Below are 23,348 nucleotides of genomic sequence, written 5' to 3' on the forward strand. Positions count from 1 at the left end.
GTGCCAACATGTGGCAATGCACAATTTTCCAAATACATTTGTTATGTTAAAAATATATACCCCTAGTCTTTCTTTGAATTTGAAGTGAGAGATAATTCTATTCCCCATTCCTCCTCTCCTCAACTCAGTGGGTATGTTTGCTTCTTTTGGTAAAGAGTATGATACTTGCTCATTAATTGATCATTTATACTATATAGCACTCTCATAACAGAGCATTGTCTCAATGCCGGTAGTACCTGTGACATAGCCAAGACGAAATGGGAATATTCCCTCAGCACCAAACACAAACCCAGAACACAGAGTCACAAACAAATACACTAAGTAGAAAGTGAGCATCAAGAAACCAGACTCGCAAACAAATACAGTAGATACCCACAAATGCTGACAGACCGGTATGCACATACAAACACCGACACATATGTACACACAGGCAGAAATAAAGGCAGAGAAAAATGATACAAGCATATGCACACACACTATCTGAGAGCATGTCATAGGCTTTCAAATTATTTATCAAATTTCATACATGGGCATGAAAAATGACACGCCTTGCCAATAGAGCACAACAAACAATGCTCCAAACATGACTAAACAGCTGGTACCTTATCAAGGTGCAATGTTATATATGCAGAACTTGCCAGCAGTGGTAATTTTATTTGCTAGCATGTGACTAGTGAAACTGGTTATCATGTGGGTCTTCGATGAGCAGCAGTTCATGATTACACAGAGCCGCTTATGGAACATGGAAACATTACAAGAAGAATTTCTTATGATCTGGCAAGACCTCTTGCAAATAACCATCAAAAGGGCTCTTCTCATTTTGTCAACCAGAAATTCATTGAGCTATTTTATTAGATTCCTTCAGAAACCAGTATTAAAATTGTTAATTTTGAGTTTCTTAAATAAATTCAGGCGTTCGGTTTCACTATTTTACCCATTTTTTTTAAACGCTCTCACAGGGGTGAACCCCACAAGCTCTCTTTAAAAGGATTGGTTACTCTCATGATGAATTTTGCAGTCCGCAGCTGCCACTAGTAAATATATTGACTATGTTGGCATGTAGCCTTACCACATGTCAGCCCGGTCAGGTTATCTCAGGGTACTTCTCTTCTGCAGTAAGAATAGACCATTCTGACATCTTCTTTTTGTATTGTATTTTTAAACAGGTTAACACTGGTTGAATACCATGAACAGGAGGAAATCTTTAAACTTTGGCTAGGTAATCTCAAAAAGGTGAATAAAGTATACCCTAGTATTATGTCGTGCCATCGTCATTTTTCCTTTGTTTGTGACACCCCGCACACCTTTGTCTTTCACAACTACTTGAGTTATTCTACTCTAATTTGTATTTTTTCTGCATTCACCCATACCTCGTCACTATACGTTTTCCCCCATCCTACTTCTCTTTAACCCTCTTACTTTTGTGTGTGGTGCTTTTCTCACATACTTATTGATGTATACTGCAGTTCAGTACTTCATATATAGTGTTGCTGAATTTCCTGCATCCTACAGCACATTTGGCCTGGAGAACTTTCATAGCAAGTGATAACTTTGTCAACTGTGGATGCTAATAGTAAGAAAATTGTCGACTGGCCACTGACCAATCTGGAAGCAGGCTCTGTATTATGACAAATGTCTATGGACAGATTTAACCCCATGGGATATCCCCTGATCATGAGATTTCCTCACAGTTTGAGTTTCCGCTATGGTGCACTTAGGTGGTTTAGCTATTAACCGGGCTTGTTTTATGCTTCCAGTACCAAACCGAAATGCTTTTTAAATGGAACTCCAAATATGTACTCAAAATATCCATATAATCCAGGTAGGCAGCTGGCAAATTTTGGTTAAATCCTAGGATCTGATCCACAAGCCTTTAAAATGTGACTGGAGCTCTGTGTAGCCCAAATGGAAGCACTTTAAAATGAAATAGGCCAGACACCGCTGTTTTGTGTCTATCTTGGCCCCTAAAAGGAACCTGTCAATATACCTTTTTGAGATCTAGGGTGCTAATGTATTTGGCTGACCCCAGTCTCAATGAAATCATCCACTCTGGGCATAGGATATGCATCAAAAGTAGATACCTCTTTAACTCAATGAAAATCAATGCAAACATGGGTGGTTCTATTCCCTAGGCATCAGGCTAGATCTGGAAACATTTCAGCAGTACCTTTATGTGCCAGTATGTGGTGTCGTTTAACATTACACTGATGCTGTTCCACTTTGGAAATGTGTGAGGCCTATATAGGCGCCAATCCCACTTGCTGACGTCAATCCCTTTCTTTCTGCACCACCAGTCGTGGATCCAGACCGCTCACTCATCTCTCAAAGACACTTACCTTGATATTTTCTCTATACTGAATAGTGTGCATGCAGTGTCTCCAGAAATCAACAGGTTTTAAGTGCTGTAGGGACTGTTGCAAATATAAATCTGTGACAGATTACCGTGAGGTGGGCCTGTGGGTGCCTGAGGTAGAGTCACAACTCCAAGGCCTGCAGTGACTGTACATCGATGAACCCGAAGGCCATCCGAGACCACCAGTCGAAGCTTTACATCTCCAAGCTCAAGTAGATTCCTCAATGAAACTAATCTAAGTTGTGGTCCTGGTAACATTTCTCCCAGGAGTTGCCGAAGCCACTCCAGAGGCCAATCATTGTCATGATCCAAATTGTCCGGTAAGTCCAAAAAGAAGTACAAGACATTGAAGAGGGACTTAGCTCCCTCTCACCTCTTGCATTTGCCTGAGAAGGTGCTGGAGGGGGGGGGGGGGCGTGGCTATCAGTCTCAACCCTGAGTTGCTGTTCGACTTCAGAGACTATCCCGCAACTGGTTCTGGCACAACCAGAGTTTTTGGGGTCGTCTGCCACTCCACAACAGATTGAAGAGTTCCGCATAGCCATGATCCGGCTCTTGGGATCCTTGCCGTGACACTCTGGCTCAACTTCAGGCCCCAGGGAGCCGAGAGGCCTTCAGTCTGGAGTACTCCGGCTGGTTCACCCACATCGCCAGTTGGTCCTTCTGAGCCCGTTACAATGCCTCCGGTCCAGACCATGCCTCCGGTGCAATCGCCCACATCAGGCCCCAGGACTTACACGCCTGTACCAAATCCATTGACGCCGGATGAGGAGATCCTCAGGTGCTCTCTTTCTCGGAGTCAATGCTGGGCCGACGGCGACCTATACTGTGCCCAAAGACAGCTGATGTGCCACTTCCTCCACTTGATCTGCTGCCTCCACAAGGAGGGCCAATAGTCAAACACTTTATTTCGGTCACTAGAGCCATAAAAGCAAATACATAAAATACATAATTACAAACCAACCATTTGCTCAAAATTACCAGGTTAAAACAGCAAAGTTAAAAAGGAATATAAAAATCACAACATGACCTTCCCCTAGGTAGTATACAAAGAACTATTCACATGCCTCCCCATACAGTATAAAGTGCATAGACAACAGAGTTTCACCCGTCAACTTCATTAATAAAGTGCAAGTGCGGTAATCAGATCTACATTAAAACAAAATAAAAAGCATGGGACCAGTAAAAATAAAATTGCAGCATTTTGCAACAAATCAAGAAACGTACAGTATGCTAAAACCAGTTATTCTGTTTGAGTCCAAACCTTCCAGCCCAAGATGGTAAAGGACTGCAGGTTCACTTAATACCACGTGACCAGGACACACAACTGCTAAAGCGGGTGACCCCGATATTTCCTCGTCACTCCCACTGCTATTCAAAATCTGCTCAAGCAAAAACCCATTAGGTTGCTTGTATAGAATCTGAGTATACAGAAGGCATGGGAATAATGCCGGAACCCTATATTCCGGCAATATGGTTTCAACCACTTGCCTCTAGCACATTTCTACAGCGGGCAGCTAAAACAAAACATGCTCAATAGTTTCCACCAAATCCAAACAAACCGAACGAAACCTTTTGCCCTGGCACTCCCCATTCCATTTACATGTATAGCTTTTCAATGCACAGTAAGGATTAACCTCATCAAGGTATATTTAAAATAGCAGTTGTGGTTTTCTGATCAGAAACCTGCCAGTGAGGCTATCTCTGTCCAAACCCCAATGATATTCAGCTTTGATAATCCCTTCAGAATCATTTATTCAAAAGTGCGTTTAATGAATGGTTGACAGAGGAAGGGATGGACCACATGGATTCCAGCCGCAGAATATGAAGCCATTTTTTAACGTGCAACAACCACGGGATAGTCAAATTCCTATCCAACTGCACCAATTCCCGGAGTCCCTGTCCAAAGGGTTCCAGTTCCAGCGTAGACCAAACCCTTATCCAATAAGCTAGGGTCTCAGTGTTGCCATATCATCAGTCCGGTTAAAGGCCAGATCAAAGTATACAGGGATGAGCGCGGTGGACTGGGGTAAAGAAAATAATGATCTAATAACATTATTTTCCCTGACAAAAAGTGGAGCTGAAGGAGCCCTGCCCTATAAAATGAAGCCGACTTAGCTGCAGCCCTATTTACTTCATTATACATCCTTCCAATAGCAGCTGTTTTGTGAACAATAGTGGCCTTACTCTTCTCTGTATGTGCAGACCATGATAAGAAACTACTAAGTCTAATTTTGAGATAATCAAAATGGTTCACTTCTTCAAGCAGTGTACCAACAAGTGACAACTTTTTGCGGAAGGATCTACGCGGAAGCATGGTCATGAATTTTGTTTTTTGTGCGTTAATCTCAAGCCCCCTTTAAGTACAGAAATCTTGAAATGTGTTTAATAGTTTCTTGATTCCTTCTAAGGTCCTTGTGATAAGCAGAGTATCGTCTGCAGAAAGCCGCCCGGGGTTAGAGACTCCGCCAAGTTTGGCGGTATCATCGGTGCAATAATTTAAGTGGCTAAATGCATCATTTAAATGTAAGGAAAAAAGCGTTGGCAGGAGGATGCACCTCTTTCAAACTCCTCGCAACACGTTTATCCTATCTGATAGAGACATCTAGCTGCAAATTCCCTACCTTTGAATTTTCCAGGTAGACTGAATCCGGAAGGTTTTGCTTCTAGCAATACACTTGCGTCCCAGTAGGTGGCATCGGTGCTGTCGCCACTGTTGCGACGTCTGCGTCACCTATATAGGCATCACCTCGGCATGGTGACATTAAATCTGGGTGGAGTTTCCTCTATGCAGAACTCTGTGAAGTGACAAAAAAACTCAGCAAAGCTACACGGAATTCCGCGAGTGGCGGAGTGGGTTACCTCATGTCGTTCGCACTGAGTTTTAGTGCCAGGTGTTTGTCCCGCACTGTGCAATTGGGCGCTGCTTCATTCTGCCACTCAAGTAGAAGTTCTACTCAAGCGGCAGCTTCCTCAATGCAAATGTAAGGTCTCTCAAAGTGGTCTAGCATTGGACTTTCCTTGCTCATGCTTACCATTGGCGAGTGAGGACAAAACTCCGCTACACTGAGTTTTTGGGAACTCGGCGCACTCCGCGGATTGTTAAAAATGCTGCAACCTCCGTGAATGTAGCTGAGTTCTCCACCCAGATTTAGCTGACATCAGTTCTTTTCTTTCCGCGCCAGCTAGTGCAGATTTGTGAAGAGAACTACACTCTGTCACCTTTTGACAGGCTTTTTTCAACTTTTTGTCGAGCATTTTTGGTGTGTAGGTTTTTTCAACATGTCAAAGAAGACTTCTGAATCTAAGCCATGTGGTGCCTTCCACCACACCATCTCAGTAACAGATCCATACCTGATTTGTCTTTGGTTCTTGGAGCGCGACCACAACTCAGTCGTACTCCGGCCAGGCCATGGCTCTGAAAGCTTTGAGGGAGAAGTCCCTAAAGATACTTGCCGCTCACCAATCGCCACTGTGTCGTTCGCCCCGGAGGTCTCTTTCTCGGACCCGGTCAAGAGGAAGGCTCAGTCACCACTCCGGAAGTCCTAAGTCCTCATCCTCCCACTCAAAGTTGCCAGGTAAAAGGCATAGGAAACACAAGAAGTCGAAGCATCCTTCGACTTCTCCCCGTTCGTCAGCTGACGTGACGGAGTAGTCCCCAGGCCTCGTTCTGCAGCACCTGCACTTGACTCTTCTCCATGGTTTCCTGCCTTCTTGGGAGCCGGAGCGACCCCCTCCTAGCTCAAAGAATTTTATGACGCCATGTTCCTCCATATTTGGGCTGCCTGAGATTTCCGGTGCACCTTCGGGCCCAGAATGCTCAGAGGGAGCTCCATCGAGTTCCAGACTGTCTGTCTGGCGCCGATATCCACTCTTAGATCTGGACTGGCGCCCCTGCAACCTTCCCCGGTGCGGGCCGTTTCGCTGAGACTCCTGCTGACGCCCACTGGCGGCACCAGCCCCATTCTTATCCCTGACGAACCAATACTGGATCAGCGTCTACTGACGCCGATCCCAGCGCCGATAGCACCCTTGGGTCCTAGGTTTGTTCCTAAGCCTTATTTTGAAGGGCCAGAAATGGAGTAAGATAGGGAGCGGTCACTGGACTCTTTACAAGACCAGCCAGAGCAAGGAATGGACTGGTACGAGGAATTGGATGAGGCCAGTGGACTGGAGACCTCTCCAGATTCTGGTGTGCTTTCTCCTCCTGCCGTGGCTATGGACGAAAGATCTTCATACTCTATCGTGGTGCGAAGAGCAACTAAGGTCCTAGACCTTCAGAATTCTTCTGTGGTAGTCAAGACAAACATCTTGATGGAGGTCCAGCAGCCACGTCTCCTCCTCGGAACCCCTCCTGCCTTTCAATGAGGCCTTGACTGATGTCCTACTGGGAACCTGGTTCAAGCCCAGCCCAGCACAGTAGCTCTTGTGAATAGGACATTTGCCCACCTCCATCGCCATGCACCAGGCGACCCACATTTTCTCACCAACCACCCTCCCCCCAAGAGCTTTGTGGTCCAAGCCTCTATATCTCTGGTTGCGCTACCTCCTGCTACCCAGGACAGGGAATCCAAGAGGCTGAATAGTTTGGGCAAGAACAGTTTATCTTCCACCAGCCTTGCATTGCGGTCAGTGAACACCGTATGCTTATTGGGCTGTTGTGAGAAAGTGGCTCTGTATATACTGTTCCCAAATAGGTACAGTGTGTATAGAGTCCACAGTCTCCAGAGGTTTGGCAGAGGCTAAAATTAGATATAACCTTACTCTCTAAAGTGGTAGCTTGGTCGAGCAGTAAGGCAGTATCAGAGGACAGTGTAAAGCATTTGTTGCACACACTCAGTCAGCAAATGGTCTCACAACCTCAATAACTGAACTCTAGGCCAATGGTTTGTATATAAAAAAATATGCTTGTTTTATTTTAGAACTAACAATAGGTATTAAAATATACTTTCTCAGAATGAGATGCTTTGGATAAATACTTTTGCAATATGCAATTGGCTTTTGTAGAAAGTAACAGATTGTTGCAATAGGCAACACAAGTTCAAACACAATAATGCATTGAGTTCAATAGAAGTTTTAAGTTATTTGCAATAGATTACTTTCAGGATTACTTTTGTAATTCCAGGACTGGATCCTAGATTCAGTCCTGGGTCAGTTCTCAGAAACAAGTGATAAAAGTCGACTTAGTTGCTGTTATGATTTTTAGACAATATTTTGCTATTTTAAAAGTTGACACTAAAAAAAATATTTCATAGAAAACAGTCAATGATTCCCTATGGAAGAAAATTCAAGTTGCAGGTATAGTATGTTCTCGTTACTTTTGTAATCAGGTACTGGGTGCCTAGACTCAGTACTGGGACATCTATCTAAAGCAGGTAAGTAATTACGTTTTCACAGTTTGTACGATTTTTAAAGAATATTTGAAGTTTGCAAAAATTGACAGAAGAAATTTCATAGAAAAACAGACAATGATTCCCTATGGAAGAAAATTGGGTTACTGGTAAGTACGGTTGTGAATATTTTTCAGGGTCAGTGCTGGGCACCAAGATCCAGCACTGGGAGCTCATCTAATAGCAGGTGAGTATTTTCGTTACTCAGCTGATTTTTGGTGAATATTTTAAGTTTTGAAAACTCCACACACAGAAGAAATTTCAGAAGAAACCAGTCAATGTTACCCTATGGAGAAAATTGAGTTATCGGCTTTCAGGTAAGTACTCGACTGGCAAAGTTAAGGTTCTGGGCACAGACTCGGGGGTCTCCCAGGGTCAGGTAGGTACAGTTGTTACACCCTCAGCGGCAGCAGGGTGCAGAGTGAGTTAGGCACAATGTTATCCTATGGGAGGCAGGGGGGCCTTGGTTGGTGGCTGCTGACTAGCAGGCCATGCGGCTGTGGGAGCTGGGCTCCTGGTCACTTGCTCAGGGCAAATTGGGAAGTAGATGGGTGCAAAGGTTACACTGCCAGGGCCACTCGGGCGGCTGGGTGCAGGGTGCTTTTGAGCCTTCGGGCGCTCAATTGGTTTCAATGGGAAAGCTCCGGTTTAGAAAAAGACTGCAAGCTCGGGGACGAAGATTCTTCAGGTGCCACCACCACTTCGAGAGGTAAGTTGGGTAGTTGGAGGATAGGTAGATCCCCAGGAGTTGGGCACAGGGGGCCGCAGGGCGCCGGGTGCAGGGGTGCCTTTTGGTGTCGGGAAATCTTACCCTCTGTTGATCGCGGTTGGGGGGGTACCTGGTTCTGAAGCTGCAGACGTCGTCAGGAGCATCGAGGGAAGTCCTTGGGTGCCGGACTCAGGGTCACAGTTGCTGGGGGGTCGTCCTCGTGGTCTTTGTTAACTCCGGCACAGGCCAGGCTTGGTGGGTGCAGGGTTCACGGTTCCGGGCTGATGCCAGGGATTAGAAGCTGATTTTGAGTAGAGCCTCTACTCATGGGAGTCCCAGGTGCTTAGAGCCAAAAGGTAGCCAGGTCCTCCGGGGTTTGTGAGGTTGCTGGCCACAAGAGATGCCGGGTTGTAGCAGGAGCAGCAGGTTCGAGGGCTGACAGGGGCCAAAGCAGTTGGTGTCTTCCTCTTCTTAGCAGCTGCAGGGCAGGTCTTCTTTCATCTTGCTCTTCTTTGTATTTCAGAATCTGGAATCTTGGGAAGGAAGGGTCAGAGTGCCCCTAAATACTAGATTTAGGGGCATTATAGGTAGGTGAAGAGCAGGGATCAATGGGTCCCTGTCCTGGGGTGGGTACACCCCCTATCCTGCCTCTCTCCTGTGGGAGGGGGGGGCAGTAGCCTAGTCCTGAATGGGTAGGGCCTCCCATCTTCAAGATGGCGAGTGCCCAGAGATGTGCTTCACCTCGCCTCCCCCACCTGAGGGGTGGGGTTGGTAGGCTGGCACATCCCCTGTCCTTATTTGGGGTTTCCGGCCAGGCTTCCCGACAGAGTGGAGGCTGCCAGGGGCCTGGGGAAGCTCACAGAGGCGGCATGCCTTTGAAGCTTCCCCCTGCCCATCCTGGGGGAGGAGATCTAGCACCTCGCCCAGGATGTGCATTGTTGCAGGCCCAGGAGAGCAGGGGCTCTCCTACCCAGGGGTCCAGCAACAGGTCTGCTGTGTGGCAGCCTCCCAGACCAGACGTGGATTATAGGTTAGGTTTCAGGGGGCATCTCTAAGATGCCCTATGGGGTGCTTGGTACATTAAATCCCACACTGGCATCAGTGCGGGTTTAATGTGCTGAGAAGTTTTATACCAAACTTCTCAGTCTTCAGTGTTGCCATTATGGTGCTGTGGAGTTCGTGTTTGACGAGCTCTCAGCACCATGTACTCTTAAATGGCAGCACTGCACTTGCAGTTTCCAGGAATGGACCTGGGTACTGTAGGGGCACAGGGCTCATGCTCCTGTGCCCACACCACTGGCATAGGGCACCCAGCTAGAGGGGTGGCTGATGTATGCCAGGGCAGTGTAGGTGGTGGGCATGGCACACAGGGATGTGTGCCATGTCGACTCTCTGTTTTGTCTTGTACCCAGACACTCAGCCTGCAAGGGCAGTGTGTGTGTGTGTTAGGGTACAGGGCCTCTAAGGGTGGCACAACAAGTGCTGCTGCCCTTAGAGGCCTTCCCTGGTCACAAGGCCCTGGGTACCTAGGGTACCTTTTAACAGGGGCTGACATGTGGCCAGGGTTTGCCAATTTGGGTTTTAGGTCTTTAGGGAAGGAACATAGGCCCTGGGCACCTGATTGGCAGGAGTCCAGGGCACACTCAGTCAAAGTACATTCAGCAATTAAGCAAAAAGTTGGGGCATACCATGCAAGAAAGATGGCACTTTCTCACAGCTGTTATTTCACCTCCCTGTGGGAAACTGTTGCGCAAGTGCTGCGATAGGTCCTGGAGGATGCCCCAGCCATCCTCTTTTAAGCAATTTCAGATAGAAGAAATGCAGCAAAGATCACTATTCGTTGTGTGCTTGACACCATTGACTCACGGGGCAGAGTGATTTGGTCGATGGTTGCTTTTCGACTCAACGCGTGGCTGAAATCGTCTGGCTTTTCTAGGGATATCCAGGCTTACCTCATGGTCAGGCCCTTTGATGGCCCCTGTCTCTTCGGAGATAAAACAGACATTGCCCTAAGACTGCTTTAAGAACTTACGGGCTGCGGCCAAGTCCATGGGCCTCTCAGTGGCCATACATCCCCGTCTGCTTTTCGCCCCTATCATGGCCACAGAAGGGGCTTTCAGCCGCACTAGCCATACCCCAGCCACAAGACCGCTCAAGTTCAGCAACCTCTACGCTGCCGTGGGCGCGGCTTATACTGACCCGTGGATCGGGCATCCAGAAGTTGGGACCGTCCATCACCACTACTCCCCCCCCCCCCCCCCCCCATCCCCCTCTCAACCTCCAAACCCTCCTTGTCCGGCCCTTCATGATCCTGGGCTGCCAGTTGGTGGTAGGACCAGCCAACCAGCCATCACCTCCACCACTGCCAAAACATCATGTCACAGGTGGGTTCTTCAGGTAGTCCAAAGGGGCTACTCCCGCCCCTTATAAACTACCCCTACATCCATGCCTCCAGCTTACAACTAGCTGACGGAGGATCACATGAGTCTGCTTCAGGAGGAAGTGATGATACTCTTAGCCAAGGTAGCCACAGAGAGAGTTCTGGTGCCAGAAGTAGGCTGTGGTTGCTATTCCTGCTACTTTCTGGTCCTGGAGAAGGAAAAGGGCTGCTCCTTATCCTAGATCTGAGAGCCCTCAACTACTTCCTCAAAAAGTAAAAGCTCAAGATGCTCACTCTGGCCCAGGTTTGGTCTGCCACAAACCCCGGAGACTGGACGGTAGCGTTCGACTTGCAGGAGGCCTCCCTTTCCATTCCCGTCCTGCCTGCTTATTGGCACTACCTGCAATTTACGGTAGGCCACGAGCACTGTGAGTTCATGGTGCTCTCCTATTGCCTTAACCAGCGCTCCTCAGGTATTAACCAAGATGGTGGCAGTGGTCGCAGATCATCTGCGCAGATCATGGTTGCCAGTCTTCCCCTATATCGATGACTCGCTGGTGAAGGCGAGCTCGCCCCAGGCTGTCGTCTCTGTAGGAAGCCAGCTGGGTATATACTATACCAAAGTAAGGTATAGTGTGCACAAAGTCCAGTGAATCCCCAGAGGCTTTATTGAGGCATGAGTAGATGACACTAATGCTCTCTTTTGTGGTTGTGTGGTCGAGCAGTTAGGCTTATCAGAGGGCTGCGTTAAGCATTTGTTGTACACACACAAATGATTACGCACGCTCAATGACTAAATCCAACACCAATATTTGTTATAATATTACTTTGTGTATGTTTATTACTTGCAGTAAAATACGCTTTGCAAAATCTCAGTTTTTCGGTATGAAAGGTTTCAAACAGTTCAATGTTATCCTATAAAAGGAAAATAATAATGCAATTTCACAGGTAAGTACACAACTTACAATTCTAGTCTTTGAGTTGTAGGATCAACACTGGGCAAGGGTCAGGTAAGTATAGAGACTGCACCACCAGCTGGACTGGGGCGGCTGGGTGCAAAGGTCAAATTCGGTCACTGGGGCCATTGTTAATTGCTGGAGTCTGGGGGCACTTGGAGAGATGCCGGTTGAAGGTAAGTAAAATTGGAGTTGGGGGTCAATCTCCAGGATTTTAGACCAGCACTGCGGGGTGGCCATGAGGCAGCAACAAACACACACCCTCAGCGGCACAGAGGTGGCTGGGTGCAGATTGCCAACACAGCGTCGGGTACCCAATACAAATCAATGGAAAACAGCTGTTTAAAACAAAGGCTACAGGGTCAGACCAGGAAGGTAGACGAAGGGAAACTGTGGTTCGGGAAGTAACTTGGGGTGCTGAGGAACTTGGGGACACAGCCGGTTGAAATCCCCAAGGTTTGGGGACTGTGGGGACATGAGTGTCTTTGGATGTTGGAGATGTCTTACTGGAGCCAGTCATGATTGCGGGACCCTTCGTGTTGAGGCTGCAGGCATTGTCGTAGAGTCCAGGAGAGGCCCCTTTTTGGTGGACTCGAGCTCAGGACCGCGGGGAAACCTTCTTAGGACTGCTGGGCAAATTTGACTTGGGCCAAAGGCATCGTGTGCAGAGGTGTGTCCGGGGGTCTGGTTGTGCTGTTCGTAGGGTGGCATAATACATGCTGCAGCCCTTATTAGACCCTCTTTGGTTACAAAGCCCTTGGTACAACTGGTAACTTTTACAAGGGACTTGTATGTGATCCAGAGGTGGGCCAATTGTGGCATCAATGGTACAGTTTTGGGGAAAGCACTGGTACTGGGAACCTGATTAGCAAGGACCCAGCACTCTACAGTCAAAGTTGCATCACAAGCCAGGCAAAAACTTGAGGGGGCGGGGGTACTGCAACAGAACCCCACTTTCCTACAGTCTTCCACCTCCAGACTACAACGAACCTCCTGCATTCGCTGGGGTTCTCTATCAACATAACAAATTCACACCCGACTCCCTCTCTGACGCTCCCTTTCATCGGAGCTGTTCTGGCTTCAGTGTTTCGTCCTATTCTCCCTAACAGTGAGTCCAGGATATTCAAGCTATTATATCAATGTTTCAGCCTCTATCCTTGATTTTGGTGAGAATGACACTGAGGCTGCTGACCCTCATGGCCTTCTGCATCCTGCTTGTGACACATGCCAGATGGCATAAGCGGGCTCCGCAGTGGGACCTGAAGTTCCAGTGGGTGTAACATAAGGGGAATCTCTCGGACATGGTCCAGATCTCGGAGGGAAGTGCACATGAACTGCAGTGGTGCCTTACCAACCGTGATTGGGTGAGAGGCCGACCCCTCTTTCAACTCTGACTGCCTTTTTGAGACTGCCAGACCAACACTCTTTATTGAAATCCCCTATTGTAAATAGATTTCTCAAGGGGCTCGAACACTTATGTAGGAAAGTAGGATCTGCTTTCATGGTTATCCCCCACTTTTTGCTGGTGTCATTCTGTTTTCTGACTAGTCTGACTGGGATCCTTCTACTGCCGGACCCCAGTCACTGTGCTCTCTCCCTAAATTTGACTAGACTATGGTAAGTACTTTTTTACCTTCCTAATTGGCTACTGATGTACCCTTTTAAGTCCCTATTAATGTCAGTACTGATCACTCCTTGGCAGTTGTTAATATCAGTTTGGCCCTAAAAAAGTTGTAGTTTCTCCAGACCAACCTGTAGATTGTCTGTTGGGCAATGATTTAGAAACGTCGGCCTGGTCTGAAGTGCAGTTCAGGACACATGCAGGGATGATGGGAATCTCTACCAGTGCCTTTGCTGTTACCAGTGCTCAGACCAAACAGCTAAGCATCGCAGGAGCACTGGATCCTGAAAAAATGGACCAGCTGGCTCCAAAAATAAGGAGCAGGAAGGGTAAGGATTTATCCTCCTCCCAAACTCCCAGTGAGGATCAGTTTCCTAAGGGAGATGGTCTCAGTCGCTCTGAAGTAACTGTCCCAGAGGAACTTGGGTCTGACCAGGCAGAGTTCTTGGGGGCAGGGGACCCTTCCAGGGCAGACATGAGTTCGGAGCACAAATCCTGCCCCTCTCTCGAACAGCCCAGGCAACAAGCTACTGAGAAAGCCAGAAATGTAAGTGGGTCCCATAGGATCTATTTGGAAGATGGGCTCCTGTCTCAGAGTGTAGTGACCCCAAGCCTGGTGCCACCAGGAGGTTGGTAATACCTCAGAAGGGTTTTCTGCTGTCGCTGCCACATGACATTCCTCTTGCAGGACATCTTGCGCAAAGCAAGACTTGGGACAGTCTTGTCCCTCATTTTCACTGGCTCCATATGTCTGAAGACTCCTGTGTCACTTGCCAAGCCAGTGGTAAGTCAGGTGGCACTACAACTCCCTTAACCACTCTTAAAGGTTGGGAGTCCCCTTAAAGAGGGTAGGGATAGACCCTGTTGGTCCCTTAAACCTTCCAACAGCATCTGGACAAAGTTACATCCTGGTGGTGGCGGACCAGGCCACTAGGTATCCAGAGGCTTTTCTGCTTAGGACCACTACAGCTCCTGTGGTGGCTAGGGCCCTTCTGGGAGTCTTTTCCAGAGTGGGTTTCCCTAAGGAGGTTTTAACAGACAGAGGTACACATTTCATGTCTAGTTATATCACAGCAATGTGGAAAGAGTGTGGAGTGAACTAAAGGTTCACCGTACCTTACCATCTACAGTAGAATGGGCTTGTTGAAAGATTCAACAAGACCCTCAAGGGTATGATCATGGGGCTCCCAGAAATGCTTAGGCGAAAATGGGATGTCTTACTACCCTGCCTTCTCTTTCCCTACAGAGGGGTTTCACAGAAGGGGGTTGGTTGCAGAACTTTTGAACTTCTGTTTCGGCATCCAGTTAGGGGTCCAATGTGTCTGGCTAAAGAGAACTGGGAGCAGCCACTCAAAACACCTAAACAGGATATTGTGGATTATGTCCATGGCCTGTGTTCATGTATGGCTGAGTACATGAAGAAGGCAAGCGAAAACCTTGAGGCTAGCTAGGAGCTTCAGAAAGCTTGGCATGACCAAAAGGCTGTACTGATTGTTTATTAGCCAGGACAGAAAGTGTGGGTGTTGGAGCCTGTGGCCCCAGCAGCTCTCCAGGACACCACTCCAAACCATTCTTGAGAAAAAAGGTGAGGTCACCTATTTGGTTAACCTAGGTACTCCTAGAAGTCCCCACAGGGTACTTCATGTGAACCCCCTTTTTTTTGACAGGGCTGACATGAGTTTGATCATGGCCACTAATGAGGGACAGGAGGAAGAGAGTGACCCTCACCCTGATCTCCTCTCTCAGGACCCTGTTGATGGGTCAGCTGATGGAGTACCCTTGGAAGGCAGCCTCACTGACCAGCAATAAGCTTATTGCAAGAAAGTCCTCAATCAGTTTTCCCATATATTTTCTCTGACTCCCAGTCACACCACCTGGTCTACCCATGAAGTGGACACAGGTAACAGTCTATCTGTTAAAAATAAAATCTGCAGACAACCTGACTGTGTCACAAACTGCATCAGGACTAACGCCCAAAAGATGCTGGAGTTCGGGGTCATTGAGCCTTCGAATATCCCTTGGGCTAGTACAGTAGTCCTGGTACCAAAACCTCACACCAAAGATGGTAAGAGAGTGATGACATTTTGTGTAGATTATCGGGGCCTCAATGCAGTCACTAGGACTGATGACCATCCAATCCGAGAACAGATGAGCTTATTAATACTCTGGCCTCAGCCAAGTATCTTAGTACAATTGACCTGACTGATGGCTACTGGCAAATCAGACTTGTAGAGCCTAAAACCGTATTTTCAACCCCTAGTTGACTTTATCAATTTTTTGTGATTCCCTTTTGTTGCACCTGCCACATTTCAGAGGCTGGTGAAAATAGTCCTAACAGACCTGGAAACCTATAGTGCAGCATATCTAGATTATATTGCTGTCTTCAGTTCCACCTGAGAGGATCACCTGGTCCACCTCAGAAATGTTCTGGAGGCCCTGCAAAAGGCAGTGCTCACTATCAAGGCCACAAAGAACCAGTTAGGGCAGAGTAAGGTTGCATACTTGGGTCACCTGGTAGGTGGAGGCCACGTTCAACCATTGGAGAGCAAAATCCAGACCATCCAGGATTGGATTGCTCCAACTACCCAGACTCAGGTCAAAGCTTTCTTGGGTCTGAATGGGTACTACAGGAGGTTTGTTAAGGGTTTATGGGTCCATTATGACTCTCCTTAATGATCTCGCTGCCAAAGAAATTTCAGTGGCCAGTTAGCCTGTCAAAAGGCATTTGATGACCTGAAGCTGGCAATGTGCACTGCTCCTATTCTGCACAGTCCTGATTACTCCAAAACCTTCATTGTCCAGACAGATGCTTTTGAGATAGGGGTAGGAGCTGTTTTGTCACAACTTAATGCAGAGGGTCAGGACCAACCAGTAGTTTTTATAAGCAGAAGGTTGACAACCTGGGAGAAACTTTGGTCAGCTATTGAGAGGGAGGCCTTTGCTGTGGTCTGGGCCTTGAAGATGAGGCCATACCTGTTTAGTAGTCACTTCATTGTTCAGGCAGACCATAAGCCCTCTTGTGGCTTAAGCAGATGAAGGGTGAAAATCGCAAACTATTGAGGTGGTTCATTTCCCTACAGGAGATGGACTTATCATTGGGACATAGCCCTGAGAGTAACCATACCAACTCAGATGGACTCTCCAGATATTTCCACTTAGAAAATGAAGACTCAACAGGGCAAGGTTGGTCTCCTCTCCTTTCGTTTGGGGGGCCGAAGGGGAGGTTTAGGAAACTAGGATCTGCCTTCATGGTTACCCCCACTTTTTGCTGTTGTCATTCTGTTTTCTGACTAGTCTGACTGGGATCCTGCTATTCAGGACCCCAGTCACTGTGCTCTCTCCTTGAATTGGACTATGGTAAGTGTTTCGGTACCTTCCTAATTGGCTACTGGTATACCCTTCTAAGTCCCTAGTATAGGGTACTAAGGTACTCAGGGCATAGGTACACAAGGGGTCTCCCAGGGGCTTAAGCATATATTATGCCACCCATGGGAGACCACTTAAACTGTGACTACAGGCTTGCCATTGCAACATGTGTGAGCTCGTCTGCTGCTCCTGTCGTCCTCCGGACTTCGAAGGGCCAAACAACGCAGGTGGTGGTTCTGCTACTCTCTCGAGGCCTGCACTATTTTCTCACCGAGTTTGAGGCCAGTATCCCTCATCGGAACCTCTGGACCAGCGCCCTGTGCACTGTATCGAGTACCGTTGCCGAGGATTGTTGACTCTCTTCTCCAGAGATCTTTGTGCTCCAAGAAGCTCCAACATCTCTTGCTACCAAGATCTACATCCTCTGCAGTAAGGGCCTGCATCATTGGTGAGCTGCTCAAGGTCCTCCTGCAACTCCTGTGCCTTAGCCCGTCTGTCCTCTTGAGGGTGGTCTTTGGCTCCATTGGGCTCTCCTGCTTGCTTGGGGCCTGCTCTGACTCTCCTGCACTTGGTGAGTCCTTTGTACCTTGCTGGCCCCGACACTGCACCTTCGCTTTCCTCATCTGCTGCTGTTGCTGAGGCTTGTTGGTGCTCCTGCCGGACACTGACCTCCTGGTTCTTGCCTTCCGGCATGGGGCAGCTCATTAACGGCTCCTGGTCTTCCATAGTCGCCTGGTACTCACAGCTGCAGTGAAAAGGTCACCGTCAACCCTTCTGCATCTTCCATCATCGTTGACCATTCGTCTTGCGTGACTCCTGGCCACTTCAGAGTGGTATAGGACTCTGTCCCGTCTGCATGCAGGTACTCCCCTTCAGGAATCCACCCTTGGATTCCACCGGACTCTTTCACCTTTTTTGCCAGCTGCATCTTTACTGAAATCCTCCATTGTGGTCTATGGTGGTTTCCGACGTCACTTAGCACCTATGCACCCGGCTTTCCTTGTGTGGGTATCCTGGTTTCTGGGGTAACCACGGGTAGAGTGGCTCTCCAACCTTCCTTCTTCCACGGGGCTTCTCCAGGGTCCTCTGGGAAGGGTCCTTCTTCTGCAAAAATGCAACCGCGACTCCCCCATTGACTTTCATGGAGTACGCTGCTGTTTTTCCACTCTGTATTCGACCTCCGTGGGGTTCCTGGGTACTTACCTTGGGTGGTTCCTTGAGTCCCCAGTTTCTAAGTCTTCTGGGTCCAGTCTCGACTTCGGTCACAGTTCACATTCCACTTTATTAGTATGTGGTTTGGTCTCCCCCTGGAGACCACTGTGTATTTTTGCTACTTACCAGTTGTCCTTTTCAAATATTGTGCGAATCTGATAGAGACTTCTAGATGCAGATTCCTTACCTTTGAATTTCCCAGGCGTCAGACTGGATCTGGAAACTTTTGCTAAGCAATACCCCTTGCACGCGACATCAGGTGGCTCCATTCGGCTCCGCGTGACGTCGGTAGCGTCAGTTATGACGTTGCGGTGCCTATATAGGCGCCACCAAGGCGCATGGACGTTAGTTCTGTTCTTTCCGCACCAATAAAGCGCCGATACGGGAAGAGCTACCCCTCTGCCGCTTTTTTCTTGAGTTTTGTTGATATTTTTGAGATGCAACTTAGTGTGCGAGGGATATCTGGTAGGAGGACCGGTTTTAAACCATGCGGGACTTGTTCCCGCATGATGTCGGTTACCGATTCCCACCACGTATGTCTGTAGTGTCTTGAAAAAGACCACGATTCTAAGTCATGTTCAGACTGTCGGCGATGGCCCCGAAGACCTTGAGGGAGCGGGCGATGAAGTTGCTCGCGCCCCTGCAGTCGACACTGTTAAGCGAGACTCCGAGGAGGTCACGGTCCCGTTCAAAGAACAGGAGGTCGCGGGACCGTTCATGGAGACCGAAGTCCTCTTCCTCCCTTTCAAGGTCATCTGGACACTCGGGGAAGAGGCACAAGAAGAAGTCATCTAAGCGGACTTCGCCTCAACAGGTGTCCGTTGTCGAGAGAGGTAAGGAGCACCGACGCTCCAGGCACAGTTCTGCCGAGCCAGAGCATGAGTCGACTTCGCACCTCCCACCCTTTCCGGGTGCCAGAGCAACTACCCCTTAAATTAAAGAATTTTACAACGCCATGCGCTGCGTTTTTGAGCAGAACGACCCCGTTGGTTAGCCCTTGGGCCCCGCGGGGCCGGATGGGGCTCCATCAGGTTTGACACGTTGGCTTCAGCCACAGCGATGGTGGGGCCTCAGGGATCCGATTCCGGATCCGGGTCAGTGCTGGTCGTGCCAACACGACCTCCCCAGGCGTCAAACCCAAAGTCGGTGCCTGCGACGTCGCCGGTGCCCATCTTCGGCGCAAGCCCCATCCTCATTCCCGAGCCAGAACGGGGTTCTATGTTGTCGCCTGAGCACTTTCTGGACGTGCTGGGCTCGAGATGAATGGGAGGAGTCTGGAGACCCATTAGAGAACCAGGATGTCTCTGAGGAGACTATGGACTGGTATGGGGAAATTGGGAAAGCCAGTGGTCTGGATACTTCCCCAGACACTGGCATGCTCTCTGCCTACAGTGGCTACGGAGGAGGTGGCGTCCTATGCCATGGTGGTTAAAAGGGAAGCTGAGGTCCTTGGACTGGAGCTGTCCTTAGTGCAGGTCAGGACTAATCTCCTGACCGAAGTGCTTCAACCTGGGGCTTCCACCTCTGAACCTCTATTGCCCTTTAATGAGGCACTTACGGATGTCCTTCTAGAACATGGTCCAAGCCTAGCACAGGGGCTCTTGTGAATATGACGATTGCATGCCGCCACCGCCCAGCTCCGGGTGACCCAAAGTTCCTCAGCCAGAAAGTTTGATCGTGCAGACCTCTACTTCCCAGGGCGCATTCCCTTCCGCTCCTCCGGATAGGGAATCCAAGAGACTGAACTCATTTGGGAAGAAGATGTTTTCTTTCTCCAGTCTGGCATTGCCGTCAGTGAATTCCGCATGCTTGTTGGGCTGTTTCTCCCACTCTCTTTGGGAGATGATTGCGCAGGTGCTGCCACAAGTCCAGAAGGATGCCCCGGCTGTGCTCTCCCAAGCTGTCATGGATGCAGCAAAATTCGCCAAACGGTGTGGTTTGGATACGACCGATGTGCTGGGCGGGTCAATATCAATGACGGTGGCCTTGAAGCACCACGCCTGGCTTTGTACAACTTGTTTTTTCGGGGGATATCCAAGGCAATTTGATGGACATGCCCTTTGATGGAACCCGCCTTTTTGGGGACAAGGCAGACTCAGCCCTGGTCAGGTTCAAGGTCTCTCGAGCTACGGCCAGATCCTCGGGCCTCTCCTCCACTCCTGCCAGTCTTCATTTCGCCCCTTTCGTGGCAACGGAAGGGGATTCCAGCTGCGTCAGCCCTATCCTAGCCACCGTCCCGCTCAGACTACCCAAGCCGTACGTGGAAGTGGTACATTCCGTCCTCGGAATGGAGGCCAGAAGTAGTCTGCCACACTGCCCACAGCAGCCGCAGCCTCCGAGCACTCCTAGGCTGATTCTGCAGGACCACACTACTCCAGTGGGTGGGAGAATTCGTCATCTCCCCCGCTGGAGATCTATAACAACAGACGTCGTTTGACCTGCCTCCCGAAGTCTGATGTAATCTTGGCAGCCAGGCGTCCCTCCACTAAGACGATATACGCCTGCAGATGGAATACATTTGTGGCATGGGTCACAGCAAAGGCTCTAGATCCCCTTTCTGCCCCTCTTTCTGAGGTTATCTTGTTCCTCCTAGCTTTGGCCCAGCAGGGCTCTGCTCTGGGCCCTCTTAAGGGCTACCTCTCGGCCATTTCAGTCTTCCTCACGCTCCTTGATCAGCCTTCTCTTTTCAAGTCCCCTGTTGTACATAGATTTCTTAAGGGCATTACTCATCTGTTTCCTCCTGTTCCCTTCGTAATGCTCCAGGGGGACTTGAACTTGATATATCTTAGGTGTGCCCCCTTTGGGCCACTGTATGACTGTCCTCTCAGACTTCTCACTTTGAAAACTGCCTTTCTGGTGGCCATCACCTCTGCGCGCAGGGTGAGTGAGCTACAAGCTCTTTCTTCCAAGCCTCCCTTTCATGCTGTTCATCCGGACAAGGTCGTCCTCAGAACTCGACCTTCCTTTCTTGCAAAGGTGGTCACTTCTTTTCATATTGACCAAACAATCACTTTGACCACCTTCTTTCTGCATCCTTCAAAAGAGGAAGAGAGGCTCCACCGTCTGGATCCAAAACGTGCGCTCTCCTTTTACTTGGATCGCACCAAACAATCCCGGGTGGACGACCAGCACTTTGTTGGTTACGCGGGCGCAAAGAAAGGTCGGGCCGTGCACAAACGGACCATCTCCAAGTAGGTCGTTCTGTGCATCAAGGCCTGCTATTATTTGGCAAAGAAGGAGCCTCCAGTGGGGCTGCACGCTCATTCCACCAGGGCAACGGTAGCTACTACTGCTTTGGGACGGGAAGTCCCCCTTAATGACATCTGTCAGACAGCTACGTGGGCATCTCTGCACACGTTCACCAGACACTACTGCCTGGACAGCCAAGTCCGGAGAGACGGCTTCTTTGACCGTTCTGTTCTCCAGCACTTTCTGGTGTGAACTTAGTTCGCAGACCCACCTCCAGAATTGGTGGGTATCTATTCTAAGGTTACTAAACAAGAAAAGGGGGGTATTAATTAGCACAGGAAAGTGTGGCACCTGCAGTGTGTCGTTCTTTGTCGAATAGTAAAAGATTGAAACGGTGCAACAGGGGCAGGAAAACCCCTAAAACCCTCCAATGTGGACCAACAGGTCCGAATTGTCAGGTAATCTAATCCTGTGCACACGTCTTGGTGTGATTTTTAGAAATTTCATTCCAAGGTAGAAAGCAAAAAGTCAAGTTCCAATGTAAATGTTCTTTGGTTCCTTTTTATTCTGGAAACACAACACAGAGACCAGCCAACATGTGTTTCGTCTTTTAGGGTGTGACCCCCAGAATTCTTCAGGGCTGTATGGCTACTCTAATTGTGCAGTTTTATGCCTAATGACCGGTTGTTATGTCCCATGAGAATGCAACTCCCCAATCTCTAGAAGTTTGAAATTCTCCATTCTTATGAAAACTGTAATTATTGATGATACGATCCAGATCACGTATGACTTTTTGCTTTCTACCTTGGAACAAAATTTCTAAAAATCACACAAAGACGTGCACACAGCATTAGATTATTATCTACTGACTTCTAGGGTTAAGGACTTCCTTTCAGGGCCCTAGTTTTGTGCACCAGTGGTCAGTGTCTTGCATGGCTCTGCGCTTCTGGCGTGTATAGAACTGACCTCAGCGCGTGAGGGTGGCGTCTATGTAGCTACCAAATGCGGAGTGGACCGACGCCACCTTCCGACGTGCAGGGGTTCTGCTGGCGAAAAACTTTCCGGATCCAGTCTGACGCCTGCGGGTAATTCTAAGGTAAGGAATTTATAACTAACCTATGTTTCTTACAGATATATCGTTACCGAAGGTAAGTAACTTGTTCTTTCAGAATAAACAGATCTGGCCTCTAGCCTTGATTAATTGCTTGTCAATGTAACTAACTCAGTCCTTCTGTAGCGAGGATAAGCTTTCCTGCAACACATGGAGTGTAATACAAGCACTCTTTTTCAGGGTAAGCATACAGCTTCTGCTCAAGCAGCAACTGTACTCAAGGGAACCAATATTTGGACAGAACCAAAGTCCCTCTGTCAGTAGTGCTTCTTAAATCTTTTTCTGTTGATCACATAAAGCCCAATCTAAACGTATGTAAAATAGAAACATTAACCGACCCAATCACTATATGACAGTTTAATACACTGCATGTGAATGTGGTAGAGATTCAAGCTCAAATCCATTCTTACGGTTGAGTATCTGGTTTCATTTTTGTCTGTACTACACCATAAATGAAAGACCTGTAACAACGCCACTTTGAAATGTTTTTTTCTCTTCGATTTTCCAGATTGTGTTAATTCCCAAAGAAATGCAACCCAATTTTGACATACTCTTTGCAAGGCTGCTGGCCCATTTGGGGCCTACACTATGAACGTAATATTTACTTTCAAAGTTGAAATAATTATATAAACGTGGTCCATTATTGAGCTGAAGTATTAATTAAACAAGCATTGGCATAGCCAATAGGTCTCGCCTTTGGGACCTTATAAGTATTTAGTTATGCAGCAGAATATCCTTGGTGCAACAACATCAAGTGTTGCATGGCTAAACACTTATACGGTCCCAAAGGCGAGACCGATTGCCTATGCCAATGCTTGTTAAGAGAGTGTGGGGGAGGTCCTCGCGCCTGTTCATCATGACACTTAATTTTTTTTTGCAGCAGTTCTCAGGGACCACGCCCCCACATTATCTACCTCTGGCTATGAGCCTGAAACTGTGCCATGTGGAAGGGTTTGCAGAGTGCATATTCACGTACAGAAATGCGTTATTAAAAGATACTGCCTTGAAGGTCACTTTTCATTCCTCGCTCTCTCTCCCTTAGGATATTTAACACCACCCTA

At 48.3% G+C, this 23,348-nt stretch overlaps 1 protein-coding gene across 1 annotated transcript in view; it reads left to right on the forward strand.

The window, feature by feature from the left end:
- The window catches only part of LOC146870353 (serine/threonine-protein kinase tousled-like 2), a 608,416-nt gene that overhangs the window by 58,699 nt on the left and 526,369 nt on the right, over window positions 1-23,348 (forward strand). Inside the window, exon 3 of the mRNA XM_085642876.1 lies at window positions 1,167-1,233. Coding sequence (XP_085499002.1) covers window positions 1,167-1,233 — 67 coding nt within the window. The remainder of the gene's footprint in view (window positions 1-1,166; window positions 1,234-23,348) is intronic.

The sequence above is a fragment of the Triturus cristatus genome, chromosome 1_1, assembly GCF_964204655.1.
Source record: "Triturus cristatus chromosome 1_1, aTriCri1.1, whole genome shotgun sequence".
Lineage (NCBI taxonomy): Eukaryota > Metazoa > Chordata > Amphibia > Caudata > Salamandridae > Triturus > Triturus cristatus.